The sequence below is a fragment of the Cyanistes caeruleus genome, chromosome 11 (assembly GCF_971803275.1).
Source record: "Cyanistes caeruleus chromosome 11, bCyaCae1.hap1.1, whole genome shotgun sequence".
Lineage (NCBI taxonomy): Eukaryota > Metazoa > Chordata > Aves > Passeriformes > Paridae > Cyanistes > Cyanistes caeruleus.
The window spans coordinates 3,331,670-3,345,032 of record NC_141711.1 but is presented as its reverse complement, the minus strand read 5'-3'; the positions used below and the strand labels follow the sequence as shown (position 1 = coordinate 3,345,032).

The following is a 13,363-nucleotide window of genomic DNA, read 5'->3' as shown; positions in this document are numbered from 1 at the left end:
GCAACAGCCAATTTTAAGTCACTGTCTGAAAATGTTTTCTTCTAGAAAATTAATTCCTGAGAGTACGAAGCTGCACAGTAAATCTTGTTTGCAGAGCTGAATTTTCCATTCACGACAATTCTGTTTAATCTGTAGCCTTGTCAGAGTTCAGCTGGCACCCAGTGTCCCGCAAGGAGCTGCAGGCTTAGGATTATCCTGCTAAAGCTGGCATCGTTTCAAAAAGTGCTCTCCAGCAAATCAGAAATTGAAGGCAGTGTTCAGACAGTGATTTTATTGACTGATTATTTGTGGAAGCTGCCTGTGAGCGGCGATAGGTGAGCAGGGCACCCAGGGCAGCACAGGCGTGCACTGACAGTGCAGCCAGACGGGCAATACACTGAGCCCTTTCAGCCACAGGCTCAGCCTGCTGGAAAAACGAGACCCATCACGCACCACCAGACCACAAGGAATGTTTCTTCTTTTATTCATTCACTCACTCTTCAAGCCATCCTTGCCTCGCTTCGTGTCACCGGCGGGGAGAGGTTCACCGTGCTCTGCCAGGGTGTCCTGTCCTGCCGTTCCTCTGCGGCTGATGGATTTCTGTGCGCTGATGTGGCTTTTCAGAGGCTGTGCTGTGAACACAGCTACCAAATTAATCTCCCTGAAATCCACCTAACCCCCTCCTGTGAGCAGAAAGTGGCTCTGCCAAAACACGGCGCTTTCTACAGGGTGAACAGGGAGCCGGCAGCAAACGGCAAATTTTGTTTGTACATCCACAAGATTTGCTAAAAAGTTTCATTGTTCTGGTGTGTAATCTGTGAAGAAATGCACGTCCTGGAAAAGCAGCCTGTAATTTGTAGCACATGAGTGTGCTTTGGGGAAAATCAATCAAATGAACTAAGACGTGTTCTCAACTCCTAAACTAATGATCCTTCCTGTGAGCAGCATGAAACACCGGGCGAGTCCCAGATGGCATAAATCCTCCAGGTTTCAGCAGGGCTGTGACAGTTTATACTGCCTCAACAGTACCCTAATTGTGCTGCAAACTTTTTAAGGTGGCGAGTAGTCAGCTTTTTCAAAAGCCTCCTTCTTCCCAAGCAGTCCCAGAGCCAAACAAACAAGTTTACTGGTTAGTGAGAAGAGAATGCCAGATTTAATTTATAATCTTTCAGGGTTGATGTGCTTAAAAATAAAGACTCTGAAAATTTGATTTTGTCTTAAGAAATGCCAAGCAGCTGTGTAGAGGCATTCAGGGCTGGGACCTGAACCAACTTCTGTTGAGAGAGGAAATTAGGACCATTTTGTTACCCTGACAAAAATGAAATCTATGAGAACAGTAATTCCTTTGCAGGAAAAAAAAAAATCAATAGTTTCAGCATGTTTTTAACGCGGCAATTTGCTATGGAACATCTTAACAATACCTCAGTAAATCACCAGCTGAAATCAGCTGCTGGCTTTGAAGGTACAAGCACAGAACTGCATGAAAAATGTAGAGGAAAGCAGAGGAAATCTCCCAGAATCGTGACTTCCTCACTCCTAAAGTCACTGTGAAAGATCTGAGAACAGATACGGGTAAGAAGCTTTGGTTTACATAGAGAAGTTACAAAAACACCAAAATCCAAATCTTTAACCCTAATCTGTTAAGAACTTCTCGGGCTTCCTTCCCTCTGTGCCTCAGATTACCCATTTACAGAGTAAGGATATTATTAAACAGTGAGGGGAAATTATTAAGCAGTTAATACCCACAACATGATCTTCAGAGTCCCATGTAAGCACTAAATATCATTATTCAACAGATTCCATAAAACAAAATACAAGAAGAAGGCCATTTCTCTGTATTTCTTACGTGCTGTTCTGATGACTGAGTAGTACAGACCATGCAACATTCATCTTGATTTTTGTCATTTAGCAGTAGCAACATAGACCTCACAGTGCCATTACTTATTTCAAACATATGAAAAGGGCCAAAAAATTGCTTTTAAAGAAAATTCAAGCCAATTCTTAAACCTGGTTAACTTTGCATTTAACCTTCTGAAAAATGTAGAACAGGAAATCCAAATTACATAAGGAAAATGTGTTTAAAAATTATCTCTGACATAATTCCAAGGTTATCTCTGGATCAAATTGTCAGGGGATAGAATTTGCAAGCAAACAGCAATAAAGCAATGCTTCTGCTATCAGCCCTGAACAGTACCCTGATGTGTCTGTATTTCACTCTGCCTAATTCCTGCTCAGTAATTAGAAATGTTGTGGCAGTTCTGAAAACAAGAAGTGACACTCTTATTTTATATGTGCTCCAAAACACATCCATCAGAAGATCTGCAGCAAAGAAACATTTTCCAAAAGGCAATCAAATGATTCATGTTTTACTTCATTGTAAATTCCCTGTGATGGATGCTGGAATTAATTAGGGAGATGTTATGCTCAGCATCCTATACTGGAATGAGAATTTGTGGAAGAGTCTATTTAGAATCATGCTGATGATACATAAAACCTTAATATTGAATGAACAAGCTAGAGAAGTTCTAGGTAGCTGAATTCAGTTCTAGAGAAGTAAGTTGCCATCTTTCCTCGCCACTTTTTATGCCTTTGAAAGCAAATGTGACCTGCTAGGATGCTCTGCTCTGTGCCAAGTCCTCCAGCTGTGTTCTGCTAGTTATAACTACATCTGTAAATCATTTCTGAGTCAAACTCCCAAATCAAAACTTTGACAGTGTGAAGGTTGTAAAAAACTTGCCTCTAGAAGGACACCACCACTGGCCATTATTAATTCTCATCTAGATAGTTTACAGGTATTTCAATTATCCAAGATAATTAGAAATTAGGATGATAAATCTCACTTAGATGCCTTGATGCAGGAGGTATCTCCTTTTTCCTTATCCAGAGCAAGGCTAGAGAAAATGTGCTAAATATAAACTCCACAGGAAGGAGAATACTCGATGAAAAAGCTGCTCTCAGGAGCTGGTGTCCACAGTATCTGTATTCTGAGGGTTCTCTTTTAGAGCACTCCAGTCTAGTGCTGTGAACTGGATGCCTGTAGTGGCTCGGCTGCATGAAACAAATTAATTTATCTAAAGAAGAATTCAATTAGCACTCTTGGAGACTGCTCCACAATGGGAACCAAACCACATTAGCTGGGCACCACTCAAGGACACTCCTGATCCAGAGTGAGATGCTGGTCTGGAGGCAACCAAAGCCAACCCTTGGCAAACTGTGTGCTCCATTTTCATCAGCATTTTGTGTATATTTAGAGGTGAGAAGAGTGAATATGACAATGAGTTTGTGGTCAGCACAACAAGAGCTGTCAACACATGTCAGCCCCATGTCAACACATTGGTTCCTGCTACCCTTGGTGTGTTATTAATCCAACAAATCTGGGCTTTTCTCTTCTCTGAAAATGCAGCTTGGGCTGTGCAAAAGGCTCTGCACAAGCACAGGCGTGGCTCTGCTCAGGGAGGGGACCCGGCAGGAAAGCTCAGCCTGTCCCTTGTGTCCCTCTCAGCTCCTCTGGACACAGAGTGGGACTCGCTCCTCAGCCTGGACTAAGCTTGGGGAGCAGTAAGGAAGGAGCAAAACTAAACCAGAAGGAAAGAGATCCCTTGCAAGAGAGCAGATGGTGCAGAGCCCGTGGAGGCTGGATGTCCTTGTCCCCTGCACTGTGAGCCAGGGTCACTTCCACAACTGTGACAGGGCTGGTGCTCACCGAGCCCGAACCTCAGCACAGGACATTTCCTAACCCTGCAGTATTTGATCTCCCAGAGTTTTGGTTTTCATAGGGATGTTTGGTTTCTGGGACTGTGCACTACTTCAGAAATTGATGTCAGCTTTCCAAGGAGGCTGTGGGGAAATTCAGGCTTATGGGAAACCTTTCAGTTCAAACAAAATCGCAGAGTTCTCACAAAACCGTCCAGACCTTTTCTCAAATGTTACATCACACACAGAGTTTGAGCAACTCTGGATCATTTCACAGCTCAGCTTCTTATCTTTTTATAGTTCTGCTACTGGGGCTCCATTCTTTCCCATATGAAGAAACTTAATTAATATTTTATACCCTTACTAAATGGTGAATACAATTTGCCATAACAGTACAGAAAAAGGCAAATACAGTTTGTCCCCTGCCAACAGAAAATCCTTAACAGCTGTTTATTGCTCATTTGCAAAACATAAGAGCAATGGAATTCCATTACTTAGAGAAACTGGCTGTTCCATGATATCCTTGGCAACAAACACCGAACTTATCTTTTTGAACAATAGACTCTCAAAGTTTCTCCAGCCTACAAAAATAAGACAGTGAGGAAGACTTTTTCTGAACTGCAAAATCCCAAACAATGGGAACTGACTCACCATCAGCTGCATTTTGTTTCATGAAAATGAACCTTTTTCTCGTTTTCCCCCCAAAAAAAGAAATTGGCTTGCTGCAAATTTAGAGGAAAGTTTCATGCAACCATCTCCTTCGCAGGAAGAGCTTTTTATTGAGGTCAAGACTTTGGCAAAATGAGAAGAAATTCAGACTGCAATCTAAGTAATGTAAGAACTCACAAACAACATTAAAGAAGTTACTTAAGTTTATGATAAACCATAGAGAAAAATCACAGAGAAGATTTCTCTTCTTTCAGGAATTTCCCCTGACCGTTCAAAACTTAAATACCAAGAAAAATAACGTTGTGCTTTACACCACAGATATTTCACATATGGTTTTAACTAAACAACTTCCAAGTTTCCAACAGCTTAAAAAAGAACTATCTATGGCATACCAGAGAGATGCGAGCTCCTCAGGAAGTCAGGACACGCACATACCATCCATAATCTGGTTTCTATATTTAGGGAAGGACTATACCTAAAGCCCTGGAGGTCAGCACTGAATCAAGCCCAGCATATTTTCACAGACAGATCTTCTCGACAGTATTTTCCACAACCCACTCCTCCCAAACCCACAGCAAACATGCCATGTGAAGACCTGAGCCGGAGCTCGCACTGTTAAAAGTGTATTCTCATACCTCAATAATCCTGTCGTGGATTTGCAGCCCTCCTTCCTTAGCAGCAGGCCCAGTGTCAACTATTTTCGACACAAAGATTCCTTCGCTCGATGACCCATCCTGATTGTCCTTCAAGGATGAAAAGGAAAACACATTATTGTCCCTCTCGTCTGCCCTCAGCTGAAGCTTGTCCATGTCACAACAGTGCACGTAATTTGAGAGAAATATTCTTACTGATGTCTTAATATGGAATTGCTTCATGCTAATGAGGACATCTGATACTCCAATTTTGACAGATTAAGCAACCAGGGTCGGACTTCCATTAGGTAAATTAGTTGCTTGATAATCATTTTCCTCTGACTTAGGCCAGCTCAGGAGTAATTGTCATTACAATTATTCTCACAGCAAAATCCAGCGAGACACGGCCTGCTTGTACATCAAACATAAGACAACAGTGCAATTTTCATTTTTAGTTGCACAGCTTTTTCTCTGGGGATCTGAAAATATACCCATGAAAACCCCTTACACCTAACGAGGTATTTTCATATTCCTGTGCATTGTGCTTCTACCAGTGCAGAACAATGCCTCAGAAAGCTGAAAAACTCTAAAGAAAGAATAACTTTCAAGTGAATTCACTAGGAATAAATCGTGATTAACGTCAAATTTCTGAGCAGCCAAGAAGTAGTTCTGAATACTTTCTAAATTACTAGGACAAGGTATAATCCACTCCTTGATGTAATTAAAGTCATATGCAGCAGCTCCAGCCAACAAGCATCCCTAAAAAATACATTAGTGAGTGTGTGGTGCAGGAAACATCTGCTGAAGTCACAGAATTCCAAACCAGGCTGTTCAAATTCCACCCCTTCACCTGCACAGAGGGCTGCTGGATCTCTGATGGAAAGCAGAGTGAATATTTGTTTGTTTTTTTTAATAAAAGGGGCCAAAATTGTGGCTCTCAACCCACAAACTTCACAGCAGTATGGCCTGAGAAGGAGACACCATGGGTTTTATCATTCTGGGAGTGGCACTGCACCAGGGTGTGAGGATATACAAGAATAAACAGGCAGCGAGAGAAAAGGCAGCGTAGTTAATAGACATCCATACAACCTCAAAGGAAGAACTGCTCTGAAGGAATCCCAAGAGGACCAAATGCTTGTCAGCAACATTTTTCCTCTAAGTGTTGACCTACATGCTTTTCCCAACTGGAAAGGGCAAACATATTTTAACAATTAACATACCACGCATGGCCGGCCACCAATAATATTAAATCCAAGAGATCCAGAGTCCCGATGAAGGACCAGAGTCAGTGCTTTAGTTTCTTCACCCTAAAAAGAACAGATAAACACATTTAAAACATTGTGTGTGGGGGGTAAAACAGGACAGGTAACACTTCTACCTGGGTTTTTTGTTGGGTTGGTTTCTCTTTTTTTGTTTTTTTTTGGTTTTTTTGGGGGTTTTTTATCCCCTTGTAGTTTAGAGACAAATGTTTGGAATAACTTTGCAGCTCCCAATGGCTGCTCCAGCCACCCCACTGAGCTCCAGCAGCAGAACCTCCCCTAAGATTTATGTGTCTTTTTTATTGAGATCTACAGTGAGACACTTAACAGCAACAGAAGGGGTTTATATGTAATGCTGGTTCCTGCAACTACTTGACCCAGTCATATGTGATGTGTTATGTAAAATACTCCACGCTTCCAGTAGTCAAACTCTTTGACTTTTCCAGTGCTTGGGGGTGACTGAATTTTAGGACTGGATCCTTGCATTGCCTCTCTCTCCTGCTGACTACGTGACATTGTTTTAAGTGCCACTGTTTTAAACAGCATCAAACACAAAATTCTAGGCAGAATTTTAGAAAACAGCATTAAACAAAACTGCTACAAATTTTGCCACAGGCCCAGAATGGCAATTGCTATTCACAACACCTGCTGTGCATATTTTTTTTTTTTTCCCCTCTGGCATTTTAAGACTAGCAAAACAGAAATCTCCCATCACTGAAAAACATCATGTTAATCCCCTAAAATATGAAATTCTGCAGTGAATAGTTTTCTGGACAAACAGCATACAATAAATATATACTAGAAGGACATGTAATATTTGGAGGGCTGAGTGAACAGGCTCTGTTATCCTGGTCTCTCATCCCAGCTTGTTCCTAACTACAAACTCCTACAAAATGTCCTTTATGACAGAGGGATGCTAATTAGGCCTATTAACTTTTATAAAGGCAAAACTTTTATAAAGACAAAACTAAGTGCATGAAGTGTTAAAGACAACTAAATGTTCACAATGTTCTCCCTTCAGTCTCAATCCAGTGTTGTTATTTACAGCACAACAAACAAAAGCAGAGCACTGCAAAAAGCCCTGTGAATAACAACATTTAGAGATCAGAACAGGATCAGTTTGCACTTCTAGAGATACAGATGAATTTTTCTACCTCCAAAACCATTTTTTTTTTTTGTTTTATCCAGAGGGTGAAAAAGTTATGAACACAAAAAAAGTTTGAGGAAGTTATCTTACAAGTCTGGTTTTCATAACCAATTAATGACAAAAATTGCAACAGTTACATTGTAATTCGATGCAGATGGTTTTAGTTTGTGCGTTTTTCTTCTAACATGTCAATTTGAAGTTGTCAATCAAATATTAATGTCTATTAAAGTCATAAAAAATGTCAGAGTAATCCTGGATTAGTGAATTACTCCCAGAGATTTGGGGATGATAAGGAAGCCCAATTCCCTGCCAGTGTGAACTGGCAGAGCTCCACTGACCGCACACTCCGAGCTCCTCCATGGGGGAACTGCACCAACAACTTCACCTGAAAACGTGCTTTTTACATCAGTTTCTGATCATTATCTTCCCTAATGATCAACTGATAAATGGACTTGGACCTGATACAGAGGAACAGGAACAACCTCTGATTTTATTTGAATCTGCCTGCACTTGGCAGCAGTGAGAACCAGGTAACTCTTCTGGGTAAGAGAACTGAAAAATGAAGTAAAATCTATTTCCCTGCAAGTCTACAGACCCAGACCTCAGACAGGATTTCAAGGAGCAATTTCCAGTCCTGTGAGACCACTTTCAAGGACTGATGATTCCGGATTTGAAAGACAAGCACATGCTAGCACGACTGTTTCCTTCTATTATCCCTATTTAAGAAGGCAAATCAATTAGAACAATCAAAAAACAATTACAGCATTGCTCTCAAGACACTTTCAGTAATTAGAGTTGCCTGTTTTCATTAAAGGCTCCTTATGTGGCTTTGATTTGACACTTTTATACCTGGCTGAACAAGTGTTGAAGCAGGTGGGATTGAATCAGTCGGGTCGTGAGGGAAAAGAAACAACTAATGCAGCTTTCTGTAGGTACTTCTGAAAAAGCACTTCTGTCTAGAGGGGTTTTAAAGACATTTCCAGGTTTTTCTGGTGGCTTTGTGCAGTGTCTCCATGCTCCCCATGGCAGCAGTCACGTTCCAGAGCACCAGCCCCACCGTGGGTGCGGAGCTGCCCGGCCCCAGGGATGCAGCAGCACCTTGCTCCGACACTTGGCCACTTCTGCACATTCACATCTCAGCTCTTAACCACTCCCTCAACAACCTTCTCCTTCTCTTCATAAGGAAGCCACGATGCAAATGATTTTTCCAGGGCTCTGCCTTTCTCCCCCCCTCCAAGATCTGGCGTTCCAGCAGAGCAGTCATTAAACAGTGAGGTAACTGTGGAAATGTGGTGGCCAGGGGCCAGCCCTGCCCCGGCAGCTGCTCCAGCAGCAGACCTGATGGTTCCTGGCATGTTGTATTCCCACAGCTGAACAGAACTCTTTAACATAATTCTTGAAATTACTGTACTTCCCAGCTGAGCAATGTGCAGCTAATAGACTGCCTTTCCCTTTAGATAGCAAAGACTAATTTCTTTGGTAGAGCTGTGGCTAGGAAGGTCTTTCTTCACCAGAGGAGGCACCTCAGCTCCTTGCTCACTGGTGAAAGGGCTGCCACCACCAGCATGGCCCATCCTGCTTGGGGACAGGCTGAGAAAAACACATCATCTTGTTTTAAAGGACTTCATCTGGCCCTTACTGAACTCAAATCTGTGGCACCAGCAGCAGAGAGGTCCTGAGTGTCAGGTCCTAACTGGTTCTTGCCTGGCTGATCCATTTAAAGACAGTCCCTGTCTCTGATTGCCAGGAGAGCAGAAGGGTTTCCACCCTGCAGCCAGCACTGTCAACTGCTTCCAATCCCCTCTCCCCTTGCTCCTTCCCAAAGGACTTTGTCGGCTGTGTAAATAAGGGATTGACCAGATCAGCTTATCAAGAGGTGTGCACAGTGCTGTGTTTCACCAAGGATTAAGCCTTGTTTGAATTGTACAAGTTTTTTTCTTGATTGTTTAGACTTTGGTATTTTGGGATTGACATGTCTGACGGAAGGAAATACTGATTTTCAGTGAGACACGCCACCTTCCCTCCCACTCCCTGCTCAGGCTCATCCTCAAAAAGCCTCTCCTCTTTCCCCCAGTCAGTCATTCTCTGAATAAACCTCTGAACTGTACACCATAAAATTAAAGTGTTCCCTCAGTGATAATACACATGGATAACACAACTGGGGTCACTTCGGGCATAACTACCTGCTTAAGGGGCTTAAAAAATTGTGAGATGCCTAAAGATGTGTGTATAAAATATATATTTATTTATGTCTCCTCTCAATATGGTTATGGTGGTGTTAGAGAACTCACCTGAGAAATGGTAGATGAAAGCACAGCAAAGCTGTGACTCACCCAGCATCACAAACAAAGTCTATGCTAAAATGAATCCTGACCTGGGTCTCCAAAGCTGCCAAAGGACCACGAATTTGGGTCTTTAAAGAATGGTCTAATGTCGCTCAATATTGTATTTCCCCTTTGACTAAGCATTTAAACACAGCTGTACTTGGGCATTTCTTCTGTTTTGACTACAGGGAATGTTGTCTGATTTCTTCTGGATTGGTTCTGCATCTGCAGCAACAAGCAGCCATCAGACAGGAAAGTCAGAAAATCCTTTTTCTCCATCTACTGAGGAGCCAGAACATCCCACAGTAAGTTCTGCAATCACCACGTGTAAGCCATGAACCCAGATTGTTGGTGCTCAGCCTACTTGTGTTTAACACAGACCAAACTACTACATCTGTGAATGTATGAAATATGATTAATGGTCATAATTTAAATAATGATACCAAATTGGTTATTTTACACTACCATACCTCTAATCCCTGTGTTCAGGGACATAATCTTTGGGCAAATTTATGTGTCCTGCTGAGTGTTCCTGCACAGTCTGTGCTACTGTCTGAGAAAATAACCCTGAACTTGGAAGCCTGCCACAGCCCCAAAGTGGGAAAGCATCCCCTGCACCAGGTGATTACCACAGGTCTTTTACTAAACTCTCTGGGTCACAAAGATGCAAGTTTTCTACTTGTGCTTGCCTGGGAGCTGGGCAGCAGAGAGCTGTTAGTGTTGGCCAGCTGCCCAAAATGCTGTGAAAGCCACAGAACTGAGTGACCACTGTCCCAGTGGCTGTGGTGATGTGACACCTTCCAGCTTTCTTCAGACTGGTGGCTGCTCCAGGGAACTGCATAACAGCCCTTTGTAACGGGGCTGGACCCAGCACAGGGGTCTGGGCCAGCTGTACCCATAAATCTGATAGAAAGGAGAGCTGGAAATATGTGTCAAGAACATTTGCAGCTAAGAGGGAGCAGCTCTCAGGATTACAGCAGCTCTGTACAGAGCTAAATGATGAAAACCCAACATTATCAGCCCTAGCCATGAAAAAGGGGAGGTGTGAGAATAAAGGAGATCAAAGATGAGGAGGCAGGGATAGGGTGAGATGATTTCTGACAGCAGGACTCTCCTGTCATCAGTGATGGAGAGGGAGCTGCATTCCAGGCTGTGGGAACAGAAAACCTCCAGAAAGCCATGGCAAAGTGATGCAGGAAAAGGGGGAGACAGAACTGTCCTGGACCTTGATATGACTGTGAACCCCCAATTTATTTTAATGGTATTAGTAAGATTTTGACCAGCACGCTCTCAGTATTGCCTGAAATTAGAACAGTTTGTTTAGTATTGAAATATTTTCTTATTTTCTGGTTTGAGTTAGGAAAACAGGGTGGGTTCTGTCCTGGATTACTAAGAAGGTTAAAAAAAAAACCCAAAAGACCCTCTAACATGAAGTTTTATTTCCTTCACATAGCTTTTAGAGCCTCAGCATTACCAAAGGTGTGAATACAGATGCTTGACAGTTTAGAACAGTTTAATACTGCTGTGTCTGTGGTAGCACATTCCAGGTCACTGGAAGGACTCTGAATATCTTCATTTAAAAGATAATTGGCTTGCAGGGCTTCCCTTGCTGGGGAGCCTCATTCCAATTAAAACTTGGGGATTGTTGGAGCTCTGGCTTTTGATTCTGGTCATTTTACAAATGGCCTAATTTTGAGGGGTTGAAATCAAGTTAATTTTTCCCTTCCTAACTAAAGAACCCTGTGTGACTCTGGGAAAGAAATCACAAGTACATAGCAGATGTCTTGTATTTGATGTGGATGTTACAAAGACGATGGCTGCAGATCCTGGAATAGCTGGCGAGGTGTCCGAGTTGCATCAGAGTTAATCCCAAAGCCTGCATTTTGGAGGAAGCCCTGTTGTGGGATGCTAGGTGAGCTCAGGCTCTGGAAAGCATCGCGCCACAGCGGCTTCTTCCAATTCACTCCACTTTGTGTGACTCCTGGGAGTCAATTTCTGCTGCTTTAATACCATTTCCAGCCCTGGAAATTCCACTTTTACAGTTTCCTTCGGGGAAGAGAACCAAGAGAAAACAGTAACAGCGCGACCTCGTTACTTTTCTGTGCGAGTTGCCTCACGGGGCGCAGCCAGCAGTGACTGCCACATTTAAAAGGATGTACCTATAGAAAGCGGTACCAAAAGCTCAGGTACTCAAAGGGTTCTGCGGGAGACACCCCGCACACGGCCGGCCTTTGGGGACCGCGGGGCTGGGGGAGCATCCCGGGGAGCAGCGGGGGCCCGTCCTTACCTTGCCGGGGGAGGCTGCTCGGGCCAGCGCATCCAGGCGGGCGCTGTACTGCGTGAATCGCTTCTGGTAGCGCAGCGCCGTCACCTGCAGCTCCAGCTGTGCCGCCGCCAGCCGCGACAGCAGCGACTGCTCCCTCTTGCCGGCGCGCAGCGCCTCCTTCTTCAGCGCCTTCTCCAGCGCGGCCGCCCGCGCCTGCAGCGCGGCGCCGTGCGCCCGCAGAGCCCGCAGGCAGCCGTGGCCGCCCGGCCGGCGCTCGCCGTGGGTCAGCAGCAGCCCGCAGCCCTGCTCGCACAGCCCCGCGGGCCGCGCCTCGCAGCGCTCCCGCATGTGCGCCTCCACATCGCGCAGGTTGAGCACCTGGCGGCAGCCGCGGTTGCGGCACTTGGCCGGAGAGAAGTCGCAGGTCTCGGCGTGCTCGCCCAGGTGCTGCAGCGGCACCACCGCCTCGCAGCCCCGCGCGTGGTTGTCGCACTTGATGTCCAGCTTGAGGATGAGGCTCTTGAGGGGCAGGACGTGGTTGAGCTCCTTGGTGGAGATGCGCTGGCAGTTGACGGGGCAGCTGCCCTGCTGCACCACCCAGGGCAGCACGCAGCCCGCGCAGAAGACGTGTCCGCACGGGGTGGTCAGCGGGTCCTCCAGCACTTTGTTGCACAGGTTGCACTTGAAATCGGGATCCACCTCCCCGCTGAAGCGATCCAGCTCGAACCCCATCCTCCTTCCGCTCCGCCGCAAACAACGGGGAAAAAATAAAAAAAAAATAAAAAAAATAAAAAGCAAGTTAAAAAAAAAAAAAAAGCAGCCCAGAAAAAGTACCCGGAGTGCGGAGACGGGCCGGGGCAGAGGCGGAGAACGGGAATCAATAAGCACGGGCAGCTGAGCCCCCGGGCCGGGCCGCGGCCGTGCCCCGTCCCCGGCGGCCCCGGAGCGGCCGCGGGAGCCGCGCACAGCGCCCGCCCCCGGCACCGCCCCCGGCACCGCCCCGAGCCCCGCGGGCCCCCGGACAAGGGGGCTTTGTCTGGGAGCGGGCCGAGCTCCGCACCGCCGCCCCCAGCACGGACACTCGGGGGGAAGGGGCCGCGCACGGGGAAGCGCCGGGAGAGGAGGGGAGCGCGGAGAGGGAGGGATGGAGGGGAGGGGGAGCGCAGGGAGGGTCGCGGCGGGGTGCGACAAGGTGAGAGCGGGCGGGGAAGGAGCGGCCTCGGCAGCGGTGACAGACGGGATGATTGCTCGGAGCGATGTGGGACGGGGCAAGGACGGCCAGGCCAGCCTGGAGCTGCCTGGTGTAGTGGAAGGTGTCCCTGCCTGTGGCAAAAGGTTTGGAACCAATGATCTTTAAGGTTCTTTCCAGCCCAGATCCATCCGATGATGACTTT

At 45.6% G+C, this 13,363-nt stretch overlaps 1 protein-coding gene across 1 annotated transcript in view; it reads right to left on the bottom strand.

Moving 5' to 3' along the window:
• Nucleotides 1-12,929, bottom strand: part of PDZRN3 (PDZ domain containing ring finger 3) — a 129,058-nt gene extending 116,129 nt beyond the window's left edge. Inside the window, exons 1-3 of the mRNA XM_023935109.2 lie at nt 11,991-12,929; nt 6,194-6,280; nt 4,977-5,084 (exon numbers count right to left, since the gene is read on the bottom strand). Of these exons, the coding sequence (XP_023790877.2) occupies nt 4,977-5,084; nt 6,194-6,280; nt 11,991-12,701 (906 nt within the window). The 5' untranslated portion in view covers nt 12,702-12,929. The remainder of the gene's footprint in view (nt 1-4,976; nt 5,085-6,193; nt 6,281-11,990) is intronic.
• Nucleotides 12,930-13,363: the final 434 nt, after the last annotated feature.